At 47.5% G+C, this 19,686-nt stretch overlaps 1 protein-coding gene across 2 annotated transcripts in view; it reads right to left on the bottom strand.

The window, feature by feature from the left end:
- Positions 1–2,083: 2,083 nt before the first annotated feature.
- The window catches only part of HMOX2 (heme oxygenase 2), a 334,320-nt gene continuing 316,717 nt past the window's right edge, over positions 2,084–19,686 (bottom strand). For both annotated transcript variants that reach the window (XM_069646782.1, XM_069646783.1), the window contains exon 6: positions 2,084–2,804. In XM_069646782.1, the coding sequence (XP_069502883.1) occupies positions 2,677–2,804 (128 nt within the window). In that variant the 3' untranslated portion in view covers positions 2,084–2,676. The remainder of the gene's footprint in view (positions 2,805–19,686) is intronic.

The following is a 19,686-nucleotide window of genomic DNA, read 5'->3' as shown; positions in this document are numbered from 1 at the left end:
TGTGTAACTTTATGTTTTAATTATGGTGTTGACTAGTTACACAACTTAATTTAAGGAACAAGTGTGTTATTGTAGATGTATGCTAATGTTGTTAGGCGTTGCATGTTCTATGCGTCGCGTCACTGTATGTGATGACATTAGTATTGACCTATTGGGAGCCGCAACGTAAGTGTGGCAGTTTAGTTTGTTGTTTCTCTTATACGCGGAATGCTGCGCACAACTCATATGAGGTGGGTAGAGGCTTAAGGTTAGATCCTGGATAAAGTTTGAGGACTTTTTGTAATTTTGGAATATTGACGTTAAAAATTAAGGTTATAGGAAGAATTAATTGGATTTGGATTGACAGAAAGCCTCTATTTTTGCTTGCCTTTTCTCATCTTTACTAGCACCTCACATAATTGGAACAGGTCTTTCTGAAAGAAAATAAGCATCACGTTAGCTGTTGGAGAGTTGTCGTTAGATCATATTCACAATCAAGGGAGATTGGTTACTTTTGGGAGAAGAGTACCATCACTCTATAATGTATTTTAACATTGTTGATGATTCCGAAACCATTTGGTGGGAATTTTGGTGTATGATAAATAGCATGGGGACAACAGTGTGTTTTGCAATGACATGGTTACAGGTTACAGAATAGTGACTTTAGAATTATCATGGTTTCTGTTTTACAATTGTGTGTAACACCCCGTATGACAGTAGTACAGAAACTTTTAGGCATTTTTCAGAGCATGTGTCACGTTTTTGGGAAGTGTCTAAGGTAGACTTGGTGCTGAATTTTGTTTTAGCTAATCACTCATAACTAATTTCTAGGTGAACATATGATTGTGTTGGTGGTGGCAGCATGCACACCCTGTGCTTGTTTCAGGCGGTGAATTAAGCATACATTTTTCTTCATATCAGCGCTATGTGTTATTAGAATGAGTCTTAGGAGTTATGTGAACTAATGGTAGCTTATTATTTGTATCTTTTCTCTCTACAAACTCTGAAACCATCTGTGTTTTGATGATGTGATCAACTTGGAAATATACATGCAGATATTACTATTAATGGGATTATATATGTCATATTGTGGTAATGCATGGAATGTGTTGTATTTTTTGTATGTTATGTCTGTAACTGTTGTTATGAAATGACAATGGCATTGAATATCCCTGGAGAAGACCTGTGTGGTTCAGGTCGAAACACACATTGGCTAGCCATGAAATTCGATTGACCATGCATATAATGGAGTGCTTTTTCAATGTTGTTATGTTTAAAATAAGGGTGTAACGCTTTGGACGTACCACTCAGGAGGTACTAATAGTAAATCGTCCAACCATGATAAGGGGCAGTAAGCATCGACTTAAATATGTGCCTTGGAAGAGCATACTTACACAAGAGTATTGCACAGTATTGGAAAGAATTTGAATAGGGTTGGTCAAACCATATTTTAAATCCCAACAAGAATTAACTGAGGAGATTAAAACGTGTATTGCTTTTCCTGTGATTTTTTAAGAATAAATAAAAGATTCAAGGTGACTCACAATAGGTCTAAATGCCTTGACAAAACTGGGCCTGGAATCAAGAAGACAGTAAATCGATAACAGCTCTCCTACCAATGAGCTGGACTTGCATCAGCATACAGAAAAAGCTTCATAACAGTGCAGGGGATGGGGTCTACTAATGAAAAGAAAAAATAATGATTAAAGATTATTGTTACACCACCCCTGCCTGTTAGCTGATTTATTGCCAAAGTCCTATATAGTTCATGTCTGTGAAAGGGATGGTTTAGTTGAAAAGTGGGAATATTGGTCTCCAGACGAACCAAGGGTTAACAGCAAGGTCTGGAGAACAGAGTGCTATCCATTTCAAGAAAACCAAGATGAAAAAGGTTGTTAAAGAGGGGCTTTAAAAATAGCCTTATTTGCAGAAACACTGAAATCAGACATTTTTGGGGTGCAAATCAAATTATAGCTTTGCACCCAAATACATTTTTAACAGGATTTTTTTTACAATGTGATACTGAATGGAGGGAAACTGGAACGTACCATAATGTCTGTAGAAAATATTTTTTCTGACAAGAAATAAAATACAAAAACAAAACTTTTGAAAATGTACCTTGTGTAATCTGTAGGAGCCAGATGCAAATTAAAACATGACCGTGGCTGAGTTCAGTTTGCAGCACAGCCAAGCCATTTTCAGAAAGTGTTTTACAGTATAGTGTACAGCAAAGCACTTGTACATGTAGTTCAATAAAATATGACAAGAGAGGACTGCTCCAAAATACTGAATCACATATGCCAAGCTTCTTTTAAAGTTTGCAGTGGACATTCATTCTTACATCAATTGCAGGAAATTCCTTCCAAAGGGAGTCGAAAGCACAATTAGTGCATTAATGGGAGTATTACTTTCTCAGCCATCCCCCGGTTTCCCCGAAGTATTTTAACAAAAACTGAAAATAATTTTACAAAAGCAGCACATTCTTTTTTTCATTTCGATGCTATGTGAGCAAGAGGGTGGGATTGGTCTGTAGTCTTGTTTATAGCATTCGCTATATGATATTGCACTGTGGTTTTCTTCTTTTCCATCTGAAGTCTTTAGTAAGGGGGGTTTTAAATTAATTATTCTTAAGAACGTGTTTCAGCGGGATTCATCTTCTCGGATGACACAGGATTGTGTCCCAAGACTTGCTGGCATTCACATCATGTACCATGCTGCCAGGCCGGCCACCATTGCCACCATGGCTGCCAGGATCAGCTGCACTGCGGGCAGCCGCAGCAATACTAGGCCAGCATGGAAAGGACATCCTGTTCTATTGATGCTACCTACAGGAATCAGAGAAAAGAGGATAGTATGAGTCTTAGTGATTGTTTAATGCAGACCTACCGCATCACACAGTATTGATCAAAGTAATACAAAAGCAGCAAATAAGGTTTAAGTTACTTACCTGCAATTATTGTTCTCCAGCATGGGTTGGGCATGGAGTCACATTATCATAAATATTCTCTATTTCTCCTCTAAACCAATCACTGTCCTCTGGGTCATACCCCCCCCACACCCCACACCCCACACCCCCCCAATCCATTGACAGTCCTCTCCCTAAACCCCGGCTCTGGCAGCCATCTTCAGATTTGGTAAGCACGTAAAGTGACAGTATAACTATCATGAATAAAGTGGAGACTTCACAGGAGGACGCTGAGCCCATGTGCCGACTACAGCAAGACTGTGGTGTGTACTGGGAGAGACTATGCAACTTAAACTACAAGAAATATACAGAGAGACAGCATGCAGGAGGAGATAAGCCTGGGAGGCTGCTGGCATGGTTATACAAAAACGAGACGCCCAGATCAGCGATAAGGGAGATAAGGGGAGAAGATAACCAAATATGGGACACCCAAGAGAGCGTGAACAGAGGATTCCTTAGATACTAGCAACGCTTATACAGAGACACCGGGGGGATAGAAACGCAAGAGATAAGAGACAACAGTACAATTTATCAGCCTCATCCACTTTTTTTCTGCATTAAAGCTTCTAATTCATATTTGTGCAATATCAAACCAAAGTTGTCTACCTGTCACTAAAGTTTGAAATAAGTAGCTGTAATTTAGTCAGGGACAGTTAGTTACCTCTGAAAAAGCTTCACAGACAAATACAGTCTGGTATTATTTGTTCCAATACATGTACTTTATTGAGCCGGTTTAGCTTACTTTACTTTAAATTCCTTCAACGGAATTTTTGTGAATCAATCTTAGTTGAACTTTGCCAATTGTTGTGTGTTGTCCATTTGGAATGAATCAGCTCCGTTTTATTTTCTGTATATTAACCTCATTAGTGCCAAGGACGAGCTATCTCGTCCTTGGGATTACCTCCCTGTTGCCAAGGACGAGATAGCTTGTCCTTTCAGGCATTCTGTTTTGTGCGATCCCTGCAAAGCAGGGATCGCACAAAACTGTAATCCAAGCCCGGGCTATGTGAGGGGGAGGTTCCTCTTCATGGCCCGGGGGTTGGATTTCCTTCAATTTCACGTCGGCGTGCGTGATGCACGCCGACATGAAATTGAAAGTAAATTCACTGCGGCAGCCATTTTCGGCTGCCGCGGTGAAGAGAGAAGGTAAGAGCCTCTCTCCCTCTGCCTCGATCTCCGGCTGTATTTCAAGCCGGAGATCGAGGCAGGTAACATTGGAATGGGGAGATCCTCCCCTTTCCTACGATACCTTGTGTGACAGCATTGCTGAGCGCGGATCAGGCGCAGAGTGCTCGATCCGTGACCAGCAATGGCCACTAGACACCAGGGATTCGTTTGTAATGTGGGGGCAGGGGGGCTGCTTACAGTAAGCAGCCCATCTCCCCCAACCGGCCCCCAAAGCATGGGGGCACGTATCTAATAAACCCTGGGGGCAGATGGCTGATCATCTGCCCCCAGGGAAGGGGAAAAAAAACATTTGTAGGGAGGTGGGAGGGGGTTTAGGGCCCTGGGGCCCACTAGACCACCACGGATTTTAGAAAAAATGGTGTCGTTGGAAAGGGGAGATTCTCCCCTTTCCAAAGACACTATTTTTGAAGCATTGCTTGTCACAGATCAGCGCAGAGCGCTCGATCCGTGACCAGAAATGCTCACTGGACCACCAGGGTTACGTTTGTGAGGTGGGGGGGCTGCTTACAGTTCCCCCCCCGGCCCCCAAAGCATGGGGGCACATATCTAATAAACCCTAGGGGCAGATGGCTGATCATCTGCCCCCAGGGAAGGGGGCAAAAAAAAAAAATACAAATTTGGAAGGGAGGTGGGAGGGGTTTGAGGCCCTGGGGCCCATTAGACCACCACAGATTTTAGTAAAAATGGTGTCGTTGGAAAACGGAGATTCTCCCCTTTCCAAAGACACCATTTTTGAAGCATTGCTGGTCACGGATCGGCGCAGAGCGCTCGATCCGTGACCAGCAATGGCCATTAGACACCAGGGATATGTTTGTGATGTGCGGGGGGGGGCCCTCCCCCAAAGCATGTGGGCACATATCTAATAAACCCTGGGGGCAGTTGGCTGATCATCTGCTCCCAGGGAAGAGGGCAAAAATAAAAATAAAATAAGGGACTTTTGGGTGTGAGTGGGGGGGGGCCACTAGCCACCAGGGATTTATTTTACAGAAAAGGGGGGTGAGCCTCTGCCTCTCACCCCAAGGAGAAATGGGGGCACCCTTGTAGCCCTCCCTGGGGGCAGATATCTGGTTTTAGGAAGGGGCTTCTGCCCCCAGGGAGGGCTGAATGAGATGCCCTCCCCTGCATTTGGTGTGGGGGGTAGAGGGTCACCCCCCATTACATTAGAAAATTACCTGGCGGTTTAGGGTGCCCCTCAGCCCGCCCTTAAGTGTAGTGTACCATTTTCCATTTTTTTCTTTGTTTACAAAACTTGCCTTGGCACAGAGGGGCACATTGGTGTGCCAATCTGGAGCCAGGGTGCCCAAACCTTACTGCCTCACCCACTCGGGGGTCTGTCCCACCATTTTTGAGGGCCCTCGCCCCCTCACATCAAATGGGTGGCAGGGGCACCTCATACAGCCCTCCCTGGGCCTCCTACAAACGGCTGCGTGAGGTACACCGCAGCTCCATTTGGGGTGGGGGAGAGAGGGCCCCCAAAAATGGTGGGACAGGCCCACCAGTGGGTGGGGCAGTAAGGTTAGGGCACCCCAGCGCCAGTTTGGCACACCAATGTGCCCCTCTGCGCCAAGGCAGGTATAGTAAACAAAGAACACAATTCAAAATGGCAGGCTGCCCTTTAGCAGGGGCAGAGGGGCCCCCTACACCGCTGTGGAATTTTCTAATGTGAAGGGGGGTGCACCTGACCACCCCCACTCCAAATGGAGGGGCGGCACCTATCATGTAGCCCTCCCCATGGGCAGATAAGGGGGGGCTGTCCTGCACTCCTCTCTGGGCTCAGGCGTCCGTTCCTAGGAGCAGATATCTGGTCCCAGGGAGGGCTGCATGACATGGCACCCACTCCATTGCGGGTGGGAGGGGAGGGGGTCAAGGCCCCATCCCATTAGAAAATTCCCTGACCCTTTGGGTTGCCCCACAGCCTCCCCTAAAAAGCGTTCCACCATTTTCTCACTTTTTTCCTTTGGTAACACAACTTACCTTGGTGCAGAGAGGCACATTGATGTGCCAATCTGGCCCGGGGTGCCCAAACCTTACTGCCTCACCCACTGGGGGGCCTGTCCCACCACTTTTGGGGGCCCTCTCTGTGATGCTGGAAATGCATCAGAGGGACAGGGCCTCTGAATCCTTGTCCTTTACTGCTTTTTATCGTGTGTTCTGTCGTGTTTTCTGCCCAGGAGTCCATGTGGGACTCCTGGCAGTGCAGCTCTCTCTTTTGGTTTGGTGAACAGACCCTTGGGATACCCTTATGGCACCCATGGGGTGGGGTACAACCCTGTGCCCCTAGTGTATGTTTTTGGGCACCTGTGGGTGACCCACAGAGCAGGGTATGGGCTAGTGGCAGCTCCATGCTGAATTTGACAGGTGCTCTGGGTGTCCTCCATTTTGGGATACCCAGGCCCTGCCATTGGGATCAGTTGATTCCTGATAGGAAACAAGATGGCCCCTGTGGCCTCTTGCTTTCTATTGCCTGTTACCTTGTTTTCCCAAAGTCCTGGGAAGCCCTGACTCTATCCCTTCCCCCTGACTGGCTGTTGGGTGGAAGTTCCATATATGGTGTTGTTGTGAAGGCCCAGCTAGACTGACTGGAGCCTTCCCAATGACTGTATGTTGTGGGTACCTCCTGTGGGTGGGACCTGGGTGAATGGAGTGTGTGACCAATATACACTCCTTGTTGTGGTTGTCTGGTTTCTGGCATGAGAGACAAAGACTGAGACAGCCCTGCCCGAAACTGGCCTGAATGCAGTGTGTAGTGTTGAATGGCTGGGTACTTGTCCCAATCCACATTCCTTGTTGTGAGTGTCTGAAAGGGAGAAGTGTGGCCTGAATGCACTGTGTGCCTGATTAGCTGACTGACTGTATGAATGCCCTTCTGTATGATTGGCTGCTGAGTGTGTGCCAGCAGTGTGGATGAGAGCAGATTAGTATATCTGGGGACCTCTCACCACTGGTAATTGTTCAGAAGCTGAGTCTCCACTCTAAGAGTAACTGGAACTGCTGATCCTCGACGCCAAGCTGGAAGAAGAAGACTTGCTGTTGCACTTGCTTCGACCGATCTGAAAGCTACCGAATTTGTCGAGGACTGACCCGAGAGAGGACCTGGTAAGGCGCCCTCTTCCCGTGCTCCGAGGGATCATCGAGCACCGCTACATCTTCGCCGAAGCGCCCTGGAAGTCAGACCCTCGAAAGGCTGCCGACCCGAGACGGGACCACCGAGGAGATCGAAGTGAAGCACCCGGACATCGCCGCCGTCGAAGTCAATTGCCGTCGACCAGGGTTCGCAGGTCTGTGTAACCGCTGGAGGCCCGTCGAAGTTGTGTTGCCCAGCCGTGGGAACCACTTGACGCCGTGCCGCCGACGACCGGAGCCGTCCGCTCCTTGCCTAAGAACATTTGAATCGAAGGACTCCCTCGTCCGCACCGTCGACCGCTTTATCCTGCCGGAGAAAGTTGAGGACGACCAACGCGCCGACGAGAAACCTGCCGGTGGGTTTCCCGCCACCCGAAGACCACAAAGACTCGAACGACTCGACGCCCTTGCTGGGCCCCCGTCTTCACAATCTTTGCAGTCCAGAACAATTGTCATCGAGGTGCCCCGCATGCCTCTGCCTTGCAGGATGCCAACACTCCGTCGTCGACGAGCACCGCTTGGATCGAAGCTGCCGCCTCATCGACGCCGTTCTACCCTGTTTGCTGTCGGACGTTCGACGCCCCGTGTCTCCCGCTTGAAAGGGAAGGCATTCAAGAAGGGTCGTCGATTCCCCGACGCCGAACGCCGAGTTCCTCGACGGACGTTCGACGCCCCGTGTCTCCCGCTTGAAAGGGAAGGCATTCAAGAAGGGCCGTCGATTCCCCGCAGCACGCCGAGTTCCTCGACGCTTCTCGACGCCTCTCGACGATCCGTGACTCCCGTTTGAAAGGGGGTCGCTCAAGAAGGATCTGTCGACGCCTCTTCGAAGAACTCGACTCCACCAGGTACATTGGGGGGGTAAAAACATTATAGGAGGGAATAAGACTTGCAGAACAATATATGGACTGGGCTTGTGCTATATCTTTATTTTACAGGTTGCCCAGGTGGGGGGGATCTCCACACAGAACTGTGTCTAGTGGTAGGGGCCAGTATTCTGCCTATTGCTCAACCATCTTATTTTCTCTCCTTTCTCTATTGCTGGTTTCACTCTATTGATCTGTGTGACATTGTTACAGTATTGTTGATGCACTTTAATGAGATCTAATACAAAGGGTGGTACCACTTTAGAATTGTATATATTTGCCATTGTTGATTTTCCTAAGTACAAAGTGAGTTATTATGATAAGTGTACATAACCTTGAATATTGATTATATAAAGACTGTGTTCTAACCAATACAGTGTGTGGACATTCCTTTGTGGGGACTACACTGTACTTAAGAACCAGCCTGCATCACCTCCTGAGAAGCTAGGCCTTGATTGCTCGACCATAGCTACCGAATAGAGAATCTAGGCTGGGGCCCTCTGTGCCTCCCCTCTACCATATAGAGAGCAGAAGTACAGACCACCCCCTACCAGTCTTTACACTCTCCCCCCCACCCAAAATGGAGGGGGGTGTACCTCACGCAGCTGTTTGTAGGAGGCCCAGGGACGCCTGCATGAGGTGCCCCTGCCACCCATTTGGGGTGAGGGGGGAGAGGGCCCCCAAAAATGGGACAGGCCCCCCAGTGGGTGGGCAGTAAGGTTTGGGCAACCTGGCGCCAGATTGGCACACCAATGTGCCCCTCTGCGCCAAGGTAAGTTTTGTAAACAAAGAAAAAATGGAAAATGGTGGAACGCTTTTTAGTGGGGGCTGAGGGGCACCCCAAAGGGTCTGGGAATTTTCTAACAGGATGGGGCGTTGAACCCCCGCCCCTAGCCGCAATGGAGTGGGTGCCATGTCATGCAGCCCTCCCTGAGACCAGATATCTGCTCCTAGGAACGGACGCCTGAGCCCAGGGAGGAGTGCAGGACAGCCCCCCCTTATCTGCCCCTGGGGAGGGCTACATGAGATGGGCCGCCCCTCCAATTTGGCCATGTGTGGATTCCCACGGGTGTCCTCTTTTGGGAAATGCATGGGGTTCCCTGTTTTCCTTGCTGGCTTCGAGGCCCAAATCTGTAGGTTGCCCACATGAACAAAATGGCCAGTGGGTTACCCTTTTCCTTTTGTGCCCCTGGTAGGTGCACCCACACATGTGAGGTACCGTTTTCATCGGGACACGTGTGGGGACGCGGGAAGGTAGGCCATGTGTTGTTGGCGGTGTGTTTCGGTGGGTGGCCAGAGCAAAATGTCTGAGAATTGTCTTCATTTCCAGCCAATTTCAGAGACATTTCCCTGTGTCCACTCACCGAAAAACGTCGCCAACAACAGATGTCATACCTTCTCGCGTTCCCACAGGTGTCCTGATGAAAAAGGTACCTAACATGTGTGGGTGCACCTAGCGGGGGCGCAAAAGGAAAAGGGTAACCCGCTGGTAACCCCAAGCCTTTCGTCACAGCACAATTTGTTCATGTGGGCAACCTACAGATTTGGGCCTAGGGTGTCGAAGCCAGCAAGGAAAACAGGGAACCCCATGCATTTCCCAAAAGAGGACACCCGTGGGAATCCACAGAGGTCTGCCTTGTGCAAATCGGCCCAGAATCTACTACCCAGAACCTCTGGCAAATTCCAAATTTGGGTGTAAAAAACACAATTTCCAGACATTTCACTCTGCTCAACGACCGAAACACGCCGCCAACAACATATCTCATACCTTCCCGCGTTCCCACAGGTGTCCCAACGAAAACGGTACCTCACATGTGTGGGTTCACCAATCTAGCCGCAACGGGAAACGGCTAACCCACTGGTAACCACAAAAGGGTTTGGGGAGATAACCTAAAGATTTGGGCATAGGGTGTCCAACACACCAAGGAAAACTGGGAACCCCATGCATTTATGAAAAAAGGGCACCAGTAGGAATCCACAGAGGTCCAACTTGCGCAAAGCGGACCACAATGTTTTACCTAGAACCCCCGACAAAGTGAAAAATGTGGGTTTTTTTCCCCACATTTCGGACTTTGCGGGGGTGTCTGGGTAATAAATTCTGGGCCGATTTGCGCAAATCATACCTCTGCGGATTCCCACGGGTGTCCTCTTTTCGGAAATGCATGGGGTTCCCTGTTTTCCTTGGTGTCTTGGACACTCGAGGCCCATATCTGTATGTTGTGCTTGTCTGGAGAAAGTGACAAATTCAAGTGTCGAAACAGACTTGGGGTTACCTGTGTTTTAGGCTTTCCCTTTGGCACCCAGTTAGGTGCACCCACACATGTGAGGTACCGTTTTCATCGGGACACCTGTGGGAACGCAGGACGGTAGGCCATGTGTTGTTGGCGGCGTGTTTTGATGGGTGCGCCGAGTGAAATTGTCGGAAAATGCGTTTTTTTCCCCACATTTCGGACATTGCAGGGGTGTCTGGGTAATAAATTCTGGGCCGATTTGCGCAAATCATACCTCTGTGGATTCCCACGGATGTCCTATTTTCGTAAATGCATGGGGTTCCCTGTTTTCCTTGGTGGCTTGGACACCCGAGGCCCATATCTGTATGTTGTGCTTGCCTGGAGAAAGTGTCAAATTCAGGTGTCGAAACAGACTTGGTGTTACCTGTGTTTTAAGCTTTCCCCTTGGTGCCCAGGTAGGTGCATCCACACATGTGAGCTAGCGTTTTCATCGGGACACCTGTGGGAACGCCGGACGGTAGGCCATGTGTTGTTGGCGGCGTGTTTCGATGAGTGCGCCGAGTGAAATGTGCGGAAAATGTGTTTTTTTCCCAACATTTCGGACGTTGCCGGGGTGTCTGGGTAATAAATTCTGGGCCGATTTGCGCAAATCATACCTCTGCGGATTCCCACAGGTGTCCTCTTTTCGGAAATGCATGGGGTTCCCCGTTTTCCTTGGTGGCTTGGATACCCGAGGCCCATATCTGTATGTTGTGCTTGTCTGGAGAAAGTGTCAAATTCAGGTGTCGAAATAGACTTGGTGTTACCTGTGTTTTAGGCTTTCCCCTTGGCGCCCAGGTAGGTGCACCCACACATGGGAGGTACCGTTTTCATCGTGACACCTGTGGAAACGCAGGAGGGTCTAACATTTGTTGCGTTTGTGGGGTTTTCATAACCTGTTGACCCATTTGCTGGTGCCCTTTGTCACACAACCCTTTCATTTCCCAAATGTGACCTACATTTAGTCGCTGCTTTAGGCACCATACACTTTTGTAACCTGCACAAGTCACCTACCCTTGAAAAGGCCTGCCTGTGCTCTTTCAAAAAATGTATGCTTGCTGTTCCTCACCACATTGGTTTTCCCGATTTACACATGCTAAGTGCGTCTGTTCAGGCCGTGAGCACAAAACTCCTGTGTACCATGGCTCAGTGTTTGGCTTGTGGTATTGCTTGTTTTGTAGAACACTACAAAAAATTTGTGCTTTCCTAACTGCAAGAGTCAGGGGAATGTAGCGGAGCATTGCTTTTCTCAAAATTCATAGAAGCCATTGCCGTACCAAGCCAACCATGTCCAAAACATACCTTTTTTTCAGTCATTTTCCCGCTTTTCCATCAATCTATGGCCTTTTCCCCTACCTAGTTGTTGCCTGACCTATGCAAATCACCCCTTACTGAACTTGGAATTTTGTCTACCTTTCAGAAATATATGCCTTTTTGTCCTCCGAATCGGCTTTCCTACCCTTTTCTTCCATTCCGTCCATGCATGTCCAATTGGTAAAAATTGCCAAAATTGCCTACCTCTCACAAAACAGTTGATAACCACATCAAAATATTTTTTTTTCGTTTCCACTCACCCTGTTCTTGAAAGCCAGGAAATTGGGAAATTCAGCACAGCAGACCATTTGTTCCTAGCTCTTACATGGAAAAAACCACAGGCTTCTTTGTACATCATTTTATTGGCAGTTTTTTGAAAAAACCCAAATTTTTCGCTCTTTTTGCTTATTTTCTCTCACCCCCTACAGCAACCTAGGATTCCTGGGTGGCGTTACGACCACCTACATGTGGGGAAAAAAGGAGCCAAATTTGGCCGATATCTCATGTAACAAAAAAGTTACGAGGCTTTGAATGGCCACATACCGAAATCACCAAAAAAGGCCTTGGCACTGGGGGGAAATACCCATGGCAGTTGTTAAAGGGTTAACACAGTAGCTATATTTGTTTTTCCTGAACAATTTCTTTTTTATGACATTTATTTAGCGATTGCTGTTTTTTTACATTTCTTTTATACCATTGAAATACTATTAAAAAACTATATGTATTTGGTCTTGATTTGTCATACCACATATTGTACAAACAGAACATGATTGGAACTATATTCTGTTCTAAATTATGTGATGAATTCATTTTTAGCAACCAGCTTAGTAATTGCTGCTAGCTTCTAAATCATTTGATTGAGTTAAAACACAGGAACACCCCATGGTTTATCTTTAGTCTTCTGCTCCATTTCAGTTCCTGGTGTACTGTGGAGTTCCTCTTTTGTTAGCAGGAGGAGATAAGCCTGGGAGGCTGCTGGCATGGTTATACAAAAAACGAGACACCCAGATCAGCGATAAGAGAGATAAGGGGAGAAGATAACCAAATATGGGACACCCAAGAGAGCGTGAACGGAGGATTCCTTAGATTCTACCAATGCTTATACAGACACACCGGGGGGATAGACACGCAAGAGATAAGAGAGACGTTGGAGGACATAGGGTTACCCAAACTAAGCGAAGAAAGAGAGAACTTTGACGCCCCAATTACACTAGAAGAGCTAGAAGGGGTGGTCAAACAATTACCCACTAACAAATCCCCAGGCGCGGACGGGCTCCCTAGCAAGTTTTACAAAGCACATAGGTTGGGGGTACTCCCCTTGCTCTTGGCAATGCTAAATTAAGCCTTTGAAACTGGGAGGTTACCAGAATCCCTAAGGGAGGTGATAATTATCTCGCTATTAAAATTGAACAAACCAAGCACAGCCCTGACCAGACCGGGTATGTACCGGGCAGAAGTATATCCGACAACCATAGAAGGCTCCACCGCGTCATACAACAAGCGGAGGGGGACGCAGGTGAGATAGCTATTGTTTCATTAGACGCAGTGAAAGCCTTTGATTCGGTAAGAAGGCCCTTGCTCATGGCAGCTTTGAAGGAATACGGGGTGGGGCCAGGGTACTTAAGATGGGTTAAACTATTGTATAGCTCGCCAGAGTTAAAACGGGAGCGATAATTTCAGACAAATGGAAACTCAGCAGGGGAACCAGACAGGGCTGCCCATGGTCTCCAATGTTGTACATCCTTGCGCTGGAAAACCTAGCGATCTATCTGAGACAACAATATGAGGAGGTGGGGTCCACACTAAAGGAGGGCCGCATCTCATATCACTGTATGCAGATGATGTGCTGCTGTACCTAAGGTACCCCGAGGAAAACTTACAATACATCCTAGAGGTAATGGAGCGATTTATGTCACTCTCTGGCATAGCGATCAACCCTAAGAAGTCATGCATATTCCCCCTCATGAGATACAAAGGAATCCCACAAAAAGACCTACCAGTCTTACAGATACCCTGGGAAACCAAAATGTTCAGCTACTTGGGGATAGATATCTATGACAGAGTAATAGACGAACACAAATACAATACAGATATAGCAGTAGCAAAAATTGAAAACAGCATGAAGTTTTGGGCTAACCTCCCCCTAGCAATGGTGGGGAGGGTAGCATTATTGAAGATGGTGGTATTGCCCAGGTTGCTGCACTTCTTCGCAAATATCCCATACATCCCGCCTAGAAACTGCAGAGCTTATGAAGAGGCTTCATCTGGCATAACACTAGAAATAGGATCGCACTTTGGAAATTACAAAATACGTTTGACAGATGGGGGAAACAATTGCCCAATTTTGAGATATACCATTTCTACAGCAGAATCAAGATTGTGGAAAGATGAATGTGCCCCGTTTTTCCTGAACAAATTAGTATGGATGCCCAAACCAGAGTTGAAAGGGCGATCAAGGTTGTTGGAATTGGTGTGGAAGACATGACGGAAGGCATGCCGAGTTATGGAAAACCTGAGCCCTTGCTCCCAGTAAGTGCCGCTAGTGGCATTGCCAGGTACGGATAAGCAACTAAGGAAGACTATAAGGAGACACTGGGAACCGGCGGGAATAGCAACTCTGGGAGACATGTGGCGGGACGGGAAAGTACTAGAATTCCAAACGCTGGCAGATGAAACGGGTGTGCACCTGGGGCAATACATTATCTACACTGGATTGGTTAAGCAAGTTAGGAAGACCTGGCCTGAAACCGAACTAGAAGAACAGCCAGACACGGCAATAGGAACAATGTATGACATCTCGGAAGGGGGGCATGATATATCTAGGATTTATGAACTGGTGATGTCCAGGGTGGGGAAGGAGGTAACCCAGCTAAGACAAGAATGGGAAGAGGATGCGGGGGGGGCCCATGCAAGACAGACAATGGGAAAGAGCACAGAGATACCACAAAAAGGTCTCCAGAAATGGGAGACTACAACAAATCCAGTTATGCGTAACCCATAGGGTATACATGACCCCACAGAGGATCGCCCGATTCAAGAACGCTAGGACACAAACATGCCCTAAATGTGGGGAGGAAAACGCAGGGATGATACACATGTTCTGGGCATGCCCGGAGGTTAAGAGATTCTGGGGGAGGCCAACCAACGCCTAGCAGAGAAAGGAATAAAGCTAGATGTGGAGTTGGTGTGGGCATGCATGATCGGAGGTTTCACTAGGCTAAGGAACCTGAAACATGTTAGCAAACTCAAGGACCTGGCGTACATCCTGGCCAAAAGTTGAATAGCGATGAGTTGGAAAGCAAGCCATAGACCCAGAGTGGAAGTATGGTGGCACAACCTCCTAAAATGGGCTGAAGCGGAAACAGGGGTATGGTATGAAGCGGCCAACAGGGGGAGGGGGAGGAGGAAGTGGAACCGCTGCTGGCCTGGAGACAACTAGTGGCTACACTATCTGGAATTGCCCCGACCAGTCCAAGTGAGCACGAAGCCTGTGAGAGCACGGTAGAAGACGAGCCTCCAGAGAACTGATGAGCGAAGGGGCAGAGAAGTAGGCTCGAGTTAAGGGGGGATGGTTAGTAGAGGGCAGTGACAATTGTGCATAAATGTATACGATGTTATGATACTAAGAATTTACACTGTCAGGTGTGTTTAAGTTGTTGATAAACTGTAAAAACCAATAAAAATTGTTTTACATTTTTCTTTTTTTTTTTTTTTAACTGTACCCTTTTCTTTGAGCTGATCCAGCATCAACAAAACCCCTTCTGTGTAAGACCCCTCATTGTGCTGATGCCCAGGTTTCCAAATCGCGCTTGAAATATTTTGTCATATGTTAGTTCCCTTTCATTTCCCGAAAAGAACAGAACTGCGGGGAGTACAGGATGTCAGTTCCTGTTAAGTCGGCAATGCGATCCTAAGCTTTGCATTTAGTCTGTATCGCCTTCCAACTTGTTTTGTGGGATCCCCAACGTATGGATGAGAGGGAGGCAGGTTATAATGATCCCTTCTCTAGGTGGATGTGTGGGTACTCCTGGGTCTCTGTGAACCACCATGTTGCATATTGCGCCTTGGCGGCCACATAATGCATATGCACATCCAGTACATTCATTCCACCCAGTCTGTGTGGCTTAGTCAGGGTACCATACGCTAAGCGTGGCATCTTGCTGGCCTATACCAATTTTGCCATCATGCTCTTTGTTCTGGTCCAGGAAATTCCTAGTGGGTGACTGGTACATTATAAAATATGTAGGAGTTTTGGCACCACTACCATTTTAGCTAGATAAATGCTGGCTGATTGCAACAGTGGCAATCTCATCCATCTCTCTATTTATGTTATTAAGACATCCATTGTTTTGACAGTGATCTTGATTTAGTCTCTCTGGATCTGTGCAGACTGTGAAAGCAAAGAAGCGGATAGATTGCTGACACCATGTAAAGGTGGATGGCATAGTCGCCCTTCTGAGGTCTTGTGGTTAAGGGCAGCAGTTCTGATTTCTCCCAGTTGATTCTCAGTCCTGAAAATGCCCTAAACCTCTTAATGTCAGATACTATCGTTTCTAAATTTTCTTGCAGGTGTTTGACATAGAATAGCTTGTCATCTGCGTACAGCGCTATTATGTTCACTGAGGAGTACATTTTAATCCCTCATTGTTTGGGGAATTCTCGTATATAGCAGGCTACTGGCTCAATCGTCAAGGCAAATAGGAGAGGCGACAGTCGGCATCCTTACCTTGTGAACCTATTAGGACCGAATGGTGCAGAATTTAGTCTATTTGTTATAACCATAACTTTGGGGAGATTGTACAGTACCTTACGCCCATGCCCGATCTTCTCAACACCTCAAAAAAGAATCGCCACTTGACAGTCGAACGCTTTTTCTGCATCTAATGTCACCACCATATCTGGGACTTCTTCATCTATGCTATGGATCGGGGCAAAGAGGCTTCTCAAATTATTTTGTGTTGATCGCCCGGGAATAAAAGCGGCTTGATCATTTAGGATCAATGCTGGCATAAGTGGCAAGAGGCGGTCGGCTAGTATTTATGCTAGTACATTGTTGTCTGTATTTATCAGAGATAAGAGCCTGTATGAGGGCTGGTGCGTTTGAGCAGGATAGTAATCACTGCCTTGCGCTTAGTGTCTGGTAGGATTCCCTTCTCAAAGGCATTTTGCACCTTTTGAGCAAGTATGGGGCGATTTCTGGTGCAAATTCTTTTTTTTATATAACAGTTTTTTATTGATTTTGATGAACATAATCAGAAAACATATACCATTGCTTGGTTTCTTAACCTGATACAGTTCACAACATACTTGGCACAGCGGTTAGGGTGGCAGCTAGGCGTAGATATGTCAGTCCAAATAGGGGCGGGCCTTACCAAGGTGCGTTTAGCGCCCCTGATCTCACGGGTTAGCTGTCAGCTTGGCATATGCTCAGCTCCCATAGTGTTTTGTGGTTTCAAGCACAAAAGTCATGGACGTTGATTAGGACATATTTGCTCCAGCCTTGTTTAAACAGGCCTATCGGCCAGGGGAGGGCAGCCCAGGTTAGTCTTTTTTCATGGTTCACCCCACTTCCTCCCAATTGCCCCACACTTTCTGGAACTTCTGAGGACAGCCTCTAGAGTTGTATATCCATCTCTCCAGAGCCATACGCCTCGCCATTTCAGCAGACCATTGGCCCAAACGTGGATGGACTGGTGAACCCCATAGTGTGGCGATAAGCCTTTTAGCTAGCCCCAGTGAGGTTGATATTAGTATTTTTTCATATTTGGTAAACCCCACCTGCCCCCATATACCCAATAATGCCAGCTTGGGGTTGCTCGGGATTTGGGAGCCTAGGATCTTAGACAATTTATTAAGACTTTTGCCCCAGAAAACCTGTATCCACGAGTATTCCCACCATGAGTAAAAAAGGGTGCCTCCTTCCATCCCACATCACAGGCAATTGTCCGGATCTATCACCCCCCATCGAGCCAAGGCTGTTCTGTATCTGTATACCCTGTGCAGAACTTTAAACTGGATAAGGTGGAGTCTGGCCTCTATACCTATCTCCCTTGGGAGCATAAGTGCCTCTACCTATTCTTCGGGGTCCAATGGCCCAATGTCTGCTATCCAATTCTCCCTTAGCTGGGATAGCTCTTGGGATCCAAATACTGTCCATACCTGATACAGGCTGGATGTGGCTTTTGTGGTGATGTGGTTTGGGAAGATGTTGGCTTCTATGGGTGAACATTTGGGAACTTCTGCCAGGGCTGGGAATTGGGACCCAATGGCATGCAACATTTGTATATATCAGTACTGTTTGGCTCTGGGAGCCCAAATGTTGTCGGCAGGGTTTCAAATGAAGCCAGTTGTCCCACCTGCACCAATTTCGTCAGGACATGTATACCATGTCCCTCCCATTTCCTGAAGTGGCATAGTTTATGTACTTCGGGCATGTTTATATTTTTCCACAGGGGTTGACCTATAGTTGGTTTGTTCTTCCAGCCTATGTATTGAAGAGAGGCGACCCAGGTCTGCCTAATATGGTGTATCATCTGTGGAGGGCCTTGCCCCCCGGGTCCATTCCCATAGAGCACTTGTTTTGGTTCTATCTCCCCCATCCAACCCCTACAATTGCTACGTGTGGAAGGTGTGAATTTCCATGTATCCAGTCATTGGCCACACAGAGCTGTGCTGCCCAGCAGTATCTCCGTAGGCATGGGTGTCCCAAACAACCCCACCATACCGACCTCTGTAGTGTCCTAAGGGCAATGCATGGTTGTCCCCCTCTCCAAAGCAGGCTACGTCGAGTGCCCTCTATCTTGGCAAAGAGTGGTGCAGGGCTCAGACACAGGGTATTTTGCAGCACATATAGGAATCGCAGGAGCATGAGCATTTTAAAGAGTGCAGCCCTGCCCATTAATTTCAGTGGGAGAGCTTGCCAGTGGACAGTGTCTGACACAAATCGATCATCTATCACCGGGTTGAGTTCAAGACGAATAAAGTCCTTCAGGCGGGGCTCATATGAATGCCTGAGTATTTAAACCCAGAGATTGATACGAGATATGGACAGTATTGGGGAGCGGCCCGATCACCTCCCTGCAGTGGGAAGTGTCGATTTAAGCCAGTTAACTTTCAACCCGCAGAATTTCTGGTATTCCAGCAACATCTCTGTTATTATTCAGATTGAGGTCGCGGGGTCGCATATATACAGCAGGAGGTCGTCGGAATACAGTGAGACCCTGTCTTCCCCTACCCAAGGTCCTTTAAACTGCCCATATTCTGGAGCAGCCCGTAACTTAATTGCTAGCGGTTCAATGATACCCCGTTGACCGGCACCATCACCTCAGGAGAAGTGTAGAGCAGGTGTACCCATTCCAGGAAGTTCCCACCAAATCCCACTCGTCTCATAATCTCCGAGAGGGCTGCCCAGTTGACCGAGTGGAATGCTTTCTCAAAGTCAATCGCTAGGAGGGCCACTGGAGCGGCAAGTGCCAGGGAGTTTTCAATAGCAAACTGGACCAGTCGCAGGTTCATTCGGTTAGATTTAGAGGGCATAAATCCACACTAGTCTGGATGAATGAGTGAGTCTATAACTCCAAGTAGACGGTTGGCCAGAACCCATGTTAAGATCTTGGCCTCTCCATTGATGAGTGATATGGGCCTGTAGGAAGCACATTCTTCCGGCGGCTTCCTGGGTTCTGGTAGAACCACAATGTGTGCCCTGCTTAAGTCCGGGGGGAGAGTACCCTCCTTTTAACTCTGTAAGAAAAGGCGGTGCATTGGCCCGACAGTTGCGTCTTTAAGTTGTTTCCCGGTCTCCACAGGAAGCCATTGGGTCTGTAGTTCTTGTAGTGTAGCAGCCGCCTCTTCCTCCATAATATCGGTTTCTAGCTCGACTGCCTGCTGTGTCGTGTGGTGAGGTAGTGCTATCGAATCCAAAAACTCAAATGCCCCCGACTTCTCATTTTCCCGTGCAGGTGTGTATAGTGTTTCGTAGAAGCCG

This window comes from Ambystoma mexicanum, chromosome 2q (assembly GCF_040938575.1).
Source record: "Ambystoma mexicanum isolate Mex_15411 chromosome 2q, UKY_AmexF1_1, whole genome shotgun sequence".
Classification (NCBI taxonomy): Eukaryota; Metazoa; Chordata; class Amphibia; order Caudata; family Ambystomatidae; genus Ambystoma; species Ambystoma mexicanum.
The sequence above is the reverse complement of the archived record's forward strand: the minus strand, read 5'-3'. Positions and strand labels throughout refer to the sequence as shown.